Raw genomic sequence first — 13,110 nt, 5'->3', positions numbered from 1 at the left:
CGGGTGGTCAGAATCGCTGACTTGGTTGAAGCATGTCATCGATCCCAATTGAGTGAATCGATACTCATGATGTCAACCACTGGATTGTGTAGTCCAGACTATTTACAGACCGCCGTCATATAGCTGGAATAGTGCTGATTTCGGCGTAAAACAACCAACCAACCAGCCAGCTGCAACCAACCAGCCAAATAAATACCAATTCAGCGTGATTTCGGATCTGTTTTTTTCTAGTTTTCACAATGTCATATATTTCAACGAAAAAACATTTTTGCATAAAAATATTTATTCGATCTTTCGAATTTGAATACAATTAAATGCCTACAATAAGACCTATCTTATTCTTCTTATACTTCAAAGACACAGCCATGCACTATAATACAGCAAGACGGTTTTAAAATATGACATGCATTTTGAATTCTTAGCAGTTTACACCTTTTCTGTTGATATTTTCAAACAAACCAAGCCAAGGACTTATATGCATTCTGAAACAGTCTTAAAAATCAAAGGTAATATATGAAATGTGATATCACCGATAAACTGGAGTTTTGCGTTTACAAAGACAGTGAGTCCTTACTGAAATGTACAGCAATGAGCATATGTCAATATACATGTGCAATGAGCAGCGTGGTATATGTACACCTGTCAATCAGTAAGCTGAAGAATAATATACCTCGTGCACACGTGCTTATTATTAAATGTACATATTTAGAATGTTGCATAATGGAAAGTGACTTCTTCTAAGTGAAGTAAAATCCAGTATAGTTCTAAGTCCTACCGGACTAACACTGGTATTTACATGAAATCTCTACTATATGAACAACTAATTCCTAGTCTCACAGACGTTGTGATATTCCAATTTCACGTGTATACATATTGAAATAGTTTCGTGGTAACAGCTTCATCGTTGTTGACAGAAATAAAAGGTACGATACGCCATGACTATGAAGTATGTACATTGATGAGTAACAATGACATACATTATAGAAAGTATATTAACACCACAGACTGTGTCATCATTAAACATAAAGGGATATTATTACTGTGAGTGAGTGAATATGGTTTTACACCGCTTTTAGGAATATTCCAGCAATATCACGGCGGTGACACCAGAAATGGGCTTCACACATTGTACCCATGTGGGGAATCGAACCCGGGACCTCGGCGTGACGAGCGTACGCTTTATCCAGCAAGCTACCCCACCGCTCCTTTATAAATGTGAATGATGTGAGTATGGTTGTTCAACAATTTACTGCACCCAAAATCATAAATATTTTTTTGAGGTTAAACAAAGTTAATAAGCAGAACTGTTCTGAGTTGTGTCATTCAATGGTGCAATTATGTACAAAATGTTTCGCTGATCAGAGAAATTGTAACACCTTTACAATGTTTATTGATCTTATAGTCACACAATTTGATAAAAATCGCCGACATGTAATCGGAAACGTCTTTGAAACTATTATGATACAGACCTCCCATCATGAATCGTTCTTGCTAATAAATTCAACAAGATGCACATGCAACCGATAGCTATTCACGAGTTTGCACTGGTTGCCGATGTTTGGATTTAGATCAGCATCGTTGCTCCTTTGTACGGCTCGACTTTCCTTGTGTTTGGGCAGGCTCGTGTTTGTTGACAGTCCATTACCGCCAATAGACGATTCTTCCTTTGTGTCGGTTCTTCTTTGCTTTCATTGACTACAATGGCTGACATTATTCCATCACCATTTCTCAAACATCGAGGTGAACGTCAGCAAACAGTGTACATTAGTTGAAGTTCCCTTCGAGTGTTGGTGCTTAATGGTCCACAAGACAATCATAACCCTTCAAACATAAGTCATTCCTAAGCTTTCATTGGTACTTTCAGTGCGAAAGTATCACGAACAATCACCATGAACAACTCGCCTTCAGAAACTGACCATCATCAGAATCATGTAAATTGTCACACAAAGAGGTAAACTACCCAGTAGGTGCCGTTGAAAGCTAAAAACAGCAACGGGAACATAAGCCTGGAGTATTTGTCAATCGTGTTCACGTCTTGTACTCTGGGGATTTTCACTTTGATGGACTTTGCCTTTTGCTTGAAATTTGAAAAGAGGCGTCTCTTCTTTGGCTGGGAGTTGCTATTTCTTCTGCGCACAAGGTTGCTAGGCAGGTAACCATGGGAAACATACGTTCTGGGAATTGAAGGTGCCATGCGAAGATTTGGAGGTTCTGCTCCCTCCGCCTCGACGTCTGCGGTGAAGGTTTGGTTGTTTCTGATCCCCATGACTGGGGACATCCGGATCTCCTTCAGTTCCATAGCGTCATAAGTGTTGTTCTGAAACAAACACGTACTGATTACGTTTGTATCTAAGTCCGCTTTCAAGAACACTGATAGTGTGACATGTGGGAGTGATGGTTGCTGTATGCAGCTGCACCACGGGTAATTAGTACATGGCAGTAGGTGTTAAACAAGTTACAGGTGTAACAGAACTGATCCCGATCAAAGGGATCTAAGCGCTGCGGTTAATACTACATGAGGTCTGTGTGGTACAGTACAGGCGAAACATTAGACCGAGTGAAAGTGTATATTAGAACAAAGGGATTAATTTACGTTACTGCTAGAGCTTGTGTAAGCGTAGGGATGAACGTGACCTCAGCGCTGGGGCTAGTACTATTGTAAGCGTAGGGATGAACGCGACCTCAGCGCTGGGGCTAGTACTATTGTAAGCGTAGGGATGAACGCGACCTTTGTGCTAGGGCCAGTACTATTGTAAGCGTGGGGATGAACGCGACCTCAGCTCTAGGGTCAGTACTATTGTAAGCGCGGGGATGAACGCGACCTTGGTGCTAGGGTCAGTACTATTGTAAGCGTAGGAGTGAACACGACCTCAGCGCTGGGGCTAGTACTATTGTAAGCGTAGGGATGAACGCGACCTTTGTGCTAGGGCCAGTACTATTGTAAGCGCGGGGATGAACGCGACCTCAGCTCTAGGGTCAGTACTATTGTAAGCGCGGGGATGAACGCGACCTTGGTGCTAGGGTCAGTACTATTGTAAGCGCGGGGGTGAACCCGACCTTGGTGCTGGGACAGGTACTATTGTAAACGTAGGGATGAACACGACCTTAGTGTTTGGGCTAGTACTATTGTAAGCGTAGGGATTAACGTGACCTCAGCACTGGGACAGGTACTATTGTAAGCGTAGGGATGAACGCGACCTAAGTGCTTGGGTCAGTACTATTGTAAGCGTAGGGATTAACGTGACCTTAGCGCTGGGACTGGTACTATTGTAAGCGCGGGGATGAACGCGACCTAAGTGCTTGGGTCAGTACTATTGTAAGCGTAGGAGTGAACGCGACCTTCGCGCTAGGACTAGTTTAATTGTAAGCGTAGGGATGAACGCGACCTTTGTGCTAGGGCCAGTACTAGTGTAAGCGCGGGGATGAACGTGACCTCAGCTCTAGGGTCAGTACTATTGTAAGCGCGGGGATGAACGCGACCTTGGTGCTTGGGTCAGTACTATTTTAAGCGCGGGGGTGAACCCGACCTTGGTGCTGGGACTGGTACTATTGTAAGCGTGGGGATGAACGCGACCTTGGTGCTAGGGCGGGCACTATTGTAAGCGTAGGAGTGAACGGGACCTTCGCGCTAGGACTAGTTCAATTGTAAGCGTAGGGATGAACGCGACCTTAGTGCTAGGGCCAGTACTATTGTAAGCGCGGGGATGAACCCGACCTTGGTGCTGGGACTGGTACTATTGTAAGCGTTGGGGATGAACGCGATCTTAGAGCTAGGGCTTGTACTTATTGTAAGCGTAGGGATGAGTGAGTGAGTGAGTATGGTTTTACGCCGCTTTCAGCAATATTCCAGCAATATCACGGCGGGGGACACCAGAAATGGGCTTCACACATGTACCCATGTCGGGAATCGAACCCGGGTCTTCGGCGTGACGAGCGAACGCGTAGGGATGAACGCGATCTTAGGGCTAGGGCTAGTACTATTGTAAGCGGGGGGATGAACGCGACCTTAGTGCTAGTGTGGGTGCTATTGTAAGCGTAGAGATGAACGCGACCCTAGCGCTAGGGCTAGTACTATTGTAAGCGTAGCGATGAACGCGATCTTAGCGCTAGGGCGGGTGCTATTGTAAGCGTAGGGATTACCATCGTGTAATGTTTGACTGTATTGTGAAATAGATGGATAACTGTCTGCTAAATGCTTTGATGTGTTGGTGCATTGAGGTGTTGGTACCATCACCTTAGAGCTGCGATTAGAAAATTGTTGCAGCATGGTGGAATACACAGCTTATCGTCCACTTAGCACTGCGATTAGCAAAACTGTTGCGGGGTGGTGGAAGATATGGGTTGCCGTCACCTTTGCGCTCCGATTATATACATTGTTACATTGGCGTTAATTTGCTGACACAACATCTCTTGGTACATTTCTGAACAGGAGTTCAAACTCCTGATAAACGTTTTATGCATTTATAGACGATATTACGTCGGTATAAAAACATCGTAAAGCTCAGGAATAAAAAATGACTGCTCTTCCAAGTCATTGCAAAAACGTCATGAAGCCTCTTATATTGAATTCTTGAAACTTGTTTAAATAAGATTTCATCTTTTAAAGCACACGATAAATCAGGCAAAAACGAAATCCCAACATGATCTGAGGAATTTTTGTAAAAGCACCATGGCTTTGAATGAAGATAACCGAGTGAAATATGGCTGATTGGATCAAACCAGAGCGTTGGTTTGCCTCCCACCGGTGCCAGGGACCTGATTTATGTGTGAAAACGACAGCATGGAAGCAAACTTTTTCAAAAACACTCTCGCTTGAGAGCTTGAGTGACACAGAATTTATTCATGCTCGACAAAGAGTAAAAAAAGTGGCGAATTTCGTTGAGAATAATTTCAAAATGGCCGTCAAGTAGTCCGATGTAATATGGTCACGTGATCGGCGCTGAAGTAAACCACTCCACGGGTTGTATGTGAGCTATAATTAGTTTTCGCATTCAGTTCGAAAAGAAATAATTTGTCATTCATTAAAACGTTCGAGATTGCGGGCTGGTAAGGTTACAATTAAAGTGGAAATTACTGACAAATGTACTAGCTCATTGCTGTAAAATCATCTCGTATTTCATGCTCAATATTCTCTAACCGAGAAACGAAACGTTAAAACTAGGATTAACTATCAGTGTTTACTCTTCCAGAAATCGTCTAGCTGGTTTCTCCACAAGTGAGAAAAGACATCCATTTAATTTCTTTGAAATGCTATTTGTTTTCAATTTAAAAAACAAGCTAAATTTCTCAACAAAGGCGGCGTTTGACTCCAGGGTACAGACGAGGCCGCAGGCTAAATCAAAGATGAAGTTGATGATGCAAAAACGAATGCTTACTCATATAAATTCCCTTGGCATTTTATTGGTTGTGTTGACGACCAAGTAATGTGCTGCCAGCATAACGCAGAATTACGTCTCCCAGTCAGCTCATACCGAAATAGCGTTCAGGGGGAGATAACTGCTTTACAGGAACAAAATATATGTCCTTTCAAAGACCACAAGTCAGGAATTCCTGCGTGGTGTCTGATCGGTTTATGTGTTTGCGTTATTTGTTTTACAATTTGAGATCTTACAGATTGTTTAGGAAGAGCTGCCTAAAATTTACGATTGATACACACACTGCCTATGGTGCAGATTAATTGTTCGTTTGATATTTGATAACTCTTCTATGCTAGGCATGATGGATTTTCGCCAAAGGACCTGGTAATTGATTGACTGAGATATCCCTGTAGCAATCCCAAGATTATTCGATAGGAGATCCACTTAAAACGTCATAAATCAACAACATTGGTCACAGTGTTCAGAGAAAAAGTTATAGGTCCTTGGAATAATCCATTGATTTACCGAACCTGCTTTTAAGCATCATTTCCAGACAGTTCCTGGAAATGAAATCCCAAGTATTCGACACTTTTAGACATTTTAGCATTTGGAAACATGTTCTGAATAGCTTTCATCACAGGAGTACCACTATGATTCCCGATTCAGAATCGGTAAAGTCACTGTCGACTGCATTTATATAATATCTTCGATTGACAAAACCCAATTAGTTAAATGTATGCTTATATAAGTAAACCAACAATCACCCTACCCTTGCTCTACCTAACTGATCATATATGTGTCGGTGGTTTTGGTAAATAACTACAATTACAATTACAATGTATGGCTATTAACTTTTTAGTGCCGTTACATAATATAATCCTGGCCTGACCTGTTTCTCACTGTGCCAATAAAAATGAAAAATGCAAACACGTTCCCGCGTTCATGTCAGGTTTGTTACCACTAAAACCCTTGAAATGAATAATGCAAAAAACATTATCAACAATAATTACATTATAAACAAACACATAATTAACGAAAAATGTTTTAGGGCTGACACGTTCTGGAAAACGAGAATTTGGCGTTGTCCCCTTTATCAAGACGATAAAACATATCAGGAGGAGTGACCGAAAAGAAAATTGCAGTGATGTCATTTTAGAAATACATGCACCAAGATGTCAGTTTCAGAGAATGAGACAAATTACGTAACGGATTTAAGTTTTCCGATATTAATAAAAATGGTAATATTTCGACAATATTCATATATTTCAGTGAATACTGTTTGCGCCCGTCAATAAAAGAATTCATCCGATAAGTGAATGAATATTGCATAATGCCGCATCAGCTAGGTCGCAGCTCTTAGGGGCGACAACAAATGTTCATACACTATAAACATAAACAATCCAGCGAAGACGCGTTTACGGCTATCACTAAAATATCAGTCATATGTAATAAACCAGACTATAAACTGACTACGACTGATGAAACTAGAGTCAACCGAGAAATCAAATTAAAACATGACTATAGGTATTGTTAAATATTAATCCACGTCTCTACCGACAAAAATTTGCAAGGTATGGGTTATTCACACCGCCGTGATACTGCATGGATATTGCTGAGTGCGGCATCAAACAACATACACACAAACAAACGTATTTCAGGTAAGATTTACATTCTCGGTATCGAATCCACTTTTGGCGATTAAACAATGTCAACCTCATATAAAAACTACAAAAAAATGGTAAAATGGCCGTCCCAAAATAATTGTCAGGGTCATACTAGAATATCACTCAACGTTTGATACAAACAAAGTATATGGAAATCGTGAGCTTTCGGATAAAAACGTAATAGGTTTACTGTATCACGAAAATTCAAAAAGTTGTTTAAAGTATACTCGGTGTGTTATAACTGCTGGGTAACGAAATGGCGTCCTTACCATGACTTCCCCGTCCGTCTTCTGTCTGAAGGAGCGTTCCCTCAGCCGCTTGGCTTTCCTCTTGGCGCGGGCCCCCCAGTACGTGTAGTTGACGGCGGCGTACTCCAGGAGGGCCGCGAACACAAACACGAAACACATCACCAGGTAGATGTCAATAGCCTTGACATACGAGATACGTGGAAGGGAGGATCTCACACCGTTATTTATGGTTGTCATGGTGAGTACAGTTGTGATACCTGCAACCAAGAGCAGTGAGCATGTAGAACTTTGATGAACATTGATGAACATTGATGAACATTGATGAACATTTATGACTATAGCGCAAAACAATATACACATACTCAGTACAGGGATTTATACGACAAATGTAACCTGTTCAAACCCCACACATGAAATATTGGTGTATAAGACCTTTTACTAACATTTACTGTATATCCTTGGTTAGGTGAGGTGAAATCGGTTTGAACGTCGTGTCCAATAATTGCACTTATACAGCAACGTGCATGCACGTGTGTGTGGCTGCTTGTACTAGTTCGGACTAATGCCGACTTATATTGCTAGCACACTGAGATACCATGCCACGGTTTAACATGAATACTCCACTCAGACACAGTATACTGACTCCGAGCCATCTGCCAGACAGGGTAACAACAAGTGCCATCTTTTAACATGTTTTGGTAAGACGCGGCTGGTCGTATATCCTTGGTTGTATCTGAAAATCCTACACCGGCAAGATCAGAAAGATGTTTGTGTTTTTGGTTTGTTATAGTGAGTGCTTTAGTTCATACTAATGAACATTAGTTCAGTTATACAACATCGATTCATCTCTTTGCTTTTTCTTAACTCATCTTTTTATTCAGAAAGTCGTCATAACAAACGGTTATACATTCGACCATACAACTGCCACGTGATCTGGGCAAACTGGTCTCACCAATACCAATCATCTTTACATCGACCAATTCATTCCACAATCACAAGCAGAGTCAACTGTTTGATTCCAACTATATCATAAGCATGTTATTATGAATCACTGTCAAATAGTGAAAATACCAGGTGTTCGCGACAAGGGAAGATATGTTAAAATAATATCAAGAACAGCAATTAAGGTACGTAATTCTATACACATGTCTACATCAATAAATAACTTTTATGTATTTGATTGTGTGTGTGAAGAAATATTTATTATAGTTATTATACCGTTTACACGCTCTTATAAGTGTAAATTAAAAATAAAATATAAATGAAACTTGAGAGAAGATGCGCAAGCACTTTAACCATACGAGTCATCAATATATAAAGCGGATGCCCATGCTATCCCCGCGTGTGTATTGTCAAGGAGGAATTTACATCAAATAGGAACAAAGACAACGAAAACAATTATTCTGAGACTCGACAAGAAACATGTTTTAAAAATGTCAAAAAATGAAAAGGATTTAGAGATGTCTCTGGGTGTAAATTCGAAACAAAATCTATATCCATTCACGTCAGCGCCCTGACTCATGCGCACTTTGTAAGAGTGATAATCTTATCGAAATGATCAGTTTTCATTGATAGTTCTTATAAACATTGTTATATAATTACGATTTTGAAAAAAGGTAGTCCATCGCTCGCAGCTAGGAATCAGGTGTTCATTTATCACGCCAAACACGTAATTTAATCCAAATAATTGTTAATTTAACGCGTTCCGCCATAGACTTGAAGAAAAATGTTAGTTTTTGTCCAGAAAATCGTGTTAACGTTTCCGCTTAAGGGAATGTAGGTGGAGCACGCTTTTGTTGTCATTTACGAAACAGGAAATTTTAAGGATTAGAGGAGCATGCCTCTCCCTTACAAATACCCTTAATCATGCACAGCCGTAAGCTAGGACGTGTCGAATCATAAGAAACATATTCGAAATACTAGCTTCCAATGATGTACAATTCAACTGGGTATTTCAGTGCTCAAAGCATCAACACGCATCTGGTCACAAGATTATGAAGGAAAATATTTGAATAACAACAAATGGCCCTAAAACATGAGACTGTATAGTAATTAGAGGACAAGGGTGAGGCTTTCACGTTTTAAAATCAAGGAAACGGTGGTATCTTGATAATAATAATAATGATAACCTGTTCATCTAAAAAAACCCACGGGAACACATGATACAAGTCAAAAGTGGGATTTGCATCGGACACATTTTTTGTCACTGATGTGTCAGATTTGAAAATGTCCTCCAAATGTCTACCATAAAACCTTTTGAAAGCTTAACTGACGCCTTGAATGTTGTAACCTTGATACTTGATAAAACAACTGCTGAACAAGAGTCTTACGACGAGCTTTGAAATCTTGGTAGAAAGAGCATGCTCGATTGTGAAATTATCAAATGTAAACAAAAAATACAGGAGCTGCAGGGATATTGCTCGATATAAAGTGAAGTCATCCCTCTTGTCAGTCATGTGGAGAGTGTTTTGTCACTCTGAATCTTTGTGCATATATATGAACCAGATGAGGCGGTCTCACTGGTCTCCTATATTTCCAGTTCAGGTAAATCAGTGGAAGTGAATTGGCTATTTGAAGGTTATTGAACGAAATCTGATCATTGACATACCTGAAGCTTCAGTTACACTTCTTGGCCAAATTACCTTGATTTGACATTTTGTCAACCCATTCAAAATTCCTTCTCACGTCAAAAAGAAACAGATCAGCAAGAAGGGGAGCACAATTGGTGCAAAACTAAAACTACTGACAGTAGATTATTACTTCAGATAATGTTACTTTAATAATATATGGTCCGCCAGTTTTCACAAATCGGTTACAATTCCAGCAGTTGGTCAAAACGTTAACTACTTACAAAGAGAATAATAACTTCAGTCAACGTTTCTTTGATAGTTAAGGGTTCGCCAGTTACCACAAATTGGTTACTATTCCGGCATAAAACCACATACTCACGCACCTACATAAGTTTCCTGATAACTGTGACATTGATAAATTTCAAAAATAGAGGCCCCGGTATCAATATGATAGAACCAAATGTTAATACAATCAGATCGATGCTGTATAAATTCCTCAGCAATTCCAAGTCTTCCAATAGCCGCACATCGTTCATGTGTTTAAGTTAGGAGATCTTAATGCAAACAATTTTGCAGACAAACAGTAATACGCCAGGGGGCTTTTTCTGATGACTGTAATGTAATGTTATAGAAATGTCGATTAAACGTTATTTGTAATTTGTAATATATACTCATAATGGTTGCCTGAAACTGATGACTTGATATTTTTGCTTCAAGAAGACAACGGTAACGAAACCCCGTTCAACATATGTCCATTTTACAGCTGTTTAATCTTTTCCTAACTGAAATACAAAATACAAAAAGTCATGTGTAATGTCATCTTTCCATCGGTTGCACAATGGTGTAAACATAGAACTCACTTTCTTATTCATGAAGTCGACATGTGTATGGTCGTCTTACTCTAAACTTGTTCCATCAACTTCACAACATTCAAGGCCTTATTAAAGCTTTCAAAACGTTTAATCGTGGGTATATGGATGTCATTTCCAAATTTGACCAAACAGGTGTCCAATGCACTGTCAAATTTTACAATATGTTCCTGGGCTTTTATCCTGGTACCATCACTATTTGATTCATAAACACATGCTTATGATATAGTCGGAATCATACTACGTACATGGAAATGGTTTTGTAGGGTATTTAGACATTGGGGTTTTACCTAAGGCTACTCTGGCCGATGTTGCCTCGTGGTTTATCCAGAAGGACACCCATGACAACATGACGATCAGGATGGATGGAAGATATGTCTGGAAGATGAAGTATCCGATGTTTCGCTGGAGATTGAAGTGCAAGGAAAGTCGAGTGTAGTTACCTGCAATGATAAAGACCTTGTTATACAACATCACCTATCACACGACTTAAGGTATTCAGGAGTTGAAAGTAAGAGGCGACTGATGAGATCGCGATGTTTCGCTGGAGATTGAAGTGCAAGGAAAGTCGAGTGTAGTTACCTGCAATGATAAAGACCTTGTTATACAACATCACCTATCACACGACTTAAGGTATTCAGGAGTTGAAAGTAAGAGGCGACTGATGAGATCGCGTTGTCAGGCCCGCTGACATGGTTTGATGCATGTCATCACATCTCAAATAAGTAGATCGATGCTAATGGTGTCAATCACTGGATTGTCTGATCAAGACTCGATTATGTACAGACCGCCTTCATATAGAGTTTAACAATACCCTTTGTCATATACGGCGTGTCATATCACAAAAGATCATGACAATGTTAAAAAAGACAAAAACATTAACTTTGATATACAATACAACGCATCAATTTACAAGAGATAATGACAATTCCAATGGATGAAAACAATGCAAATCAACAGCACACCGATTGCGATACGACATAACTATACCCTGGGGATAATAAAAAAACAATTTACTCCATAATCCGATAGTAATAAAGTAATCTTTAATAGCGTGCTATGACGTTAAGTATAGAAATGTTCTCGTATTTCCATCGTGTATAGTGATGGTAAATCTCAAGTCGAAGGATAAAATGTTGGTTTGTGGAGTAAACTGGTGTTTTATTATGCATTGGTCAATATAATATCCTATCCCAAGCATCCCAAGGAGTGTACTACAATGTGGTGTGTGTACTTGTTTATTTGTCAAGGCCGCACAAACCAATTTTCCAGATATGTGACAGCGATCTATGTCTCCTCTGGACAATCAAGTGATTGACATCATGAACATCGATCGCTCTACGCTATACGATGACATACATCAACCAAGTCAGCGAGCCTGACCTTCCGATCCTCTTGCGACAAGCAAGGTATGCTGAAGACCAATTCTAACCCAGATCTTCACGGGATATTGTGTTTCCACATGATTGTATCGACACCCAAAGTCAAATACATTGATATGATATACACATATAATATCACTGAACTTGATATATACTATCAGAATGCAAAACAAAAAAACCCAAAACAGATTAAGGAATGCATCACATAACAAATCTCGACAAGAACTATTAAAATTATTTCCTGATAAATATACTACTCAACGAAGTTAAAGAGCACTCCTACACAGATTAATGAGTGAGTGAGTATGGCTTTTCGCCGCTTTTAGCAATATTCCAGCAATATCATGGCGGTGAACACCAGAAATGGGCTTCACACATTGTACCCATGTCGTGAATCGAACCCGGCTCTTCGGCGTGACGAGCGAACGCTTTAACCCCAGGGCTACACGACCGCCCCTACAACAGATTAACTGTAAGTGATATGAAATAATCCCGTGTGCTTAACTACGTTTAAGTACTATAGATACAGGATAGATTCGAAATAGACGATACCAATGAACAAAGGATAATCGTAGTACTCAACTTCATGTGATAACTATTAATGTGCCCAAAGGAAAAAACATCTCATTGCTTTACAGCAGTTGAAATAAGCTATCAAAGTGCCAAAAGGATAAAAATACATACAAAACTTATCACTTAAGAAAAGCTATAACATCTTGCATGATAAAACAAATTTAAAACTAATCGCTTCCCACAGTTTGAAATTAGCTTTCAACCATTTCTTTACACTTGTCACTCCTGTCGCGATTGGAATATATCACTCTCCATCTGTCCTTGACTAATCAATAATACTTCATATATATAAAACGTCAAGCCAGAGAATAACGTCTCCAAAACAGACGCTACTGGGCGTGAAAGGCAAAGTAGCAAGGAAACGTTTAGGAATGATCACTGCAAATCGATGATGCCACAATGTGTTCACGTATAGGGTAAACTTGGGGTCGCCTAGTGGTAAATTGT

General features: G+C 39.9%; 1 protein-coding gene across 1 annotated transcript in view; it reads right to left on the bottom strand.

The window, feature by feature from the left end:
* Positions 1-1,321: 1,321 nt before the first annotated feature.
* LOC139449467 (gamma-aminobutyric acid receptor subunit beta-like) overlaps positions 1,322-13,110 on the bottom strand; it is a 72,151-nt gene continuing 60,362 nt past the window's right edge. The window contains exons 7-9 of the mRNA XM_071230885.1: positions 10,999-11,151; positions 7,291-7,526; positions 1,322-2,317 (exon numbers count right to left, since the gene is read on the bottom strand). Of these exons, the coding sequence (XP_071086986.1) occupies positions 1,940-2,317; positions 7,291-7,526; positions 10,999-11,151 (767 nt within the window). The 3' untranslated portion in view covers positions 1,322-1,939. The remainder of the gene's footprint in view (positions 2,318-7,290; positions 7,527-10,998; positions 11,152-13,110) is intronic.

Source organism: Haliotis cracherodii, unplaced genomic scaffold (genome assembly GCF_022045235.1).
Source record: "Haliotis cracherodii isolate W230 unplaced genomic scaffold, xgHalCrac1.p SCAF_8, whole genome shotgun sequence".
Classification (NCBI taxonomy): Eukaryota; Metazoa; Mollusca; class Gastropoda; order Lepetellida; family Haliotidae; genus Haliotis; species Haliotis cracherodii.
The sequence above is the reverse complement of the archived record's forward strand: the minus strand, read 5'-3'. Positions and strand labels throughout refer to the sequence as shown.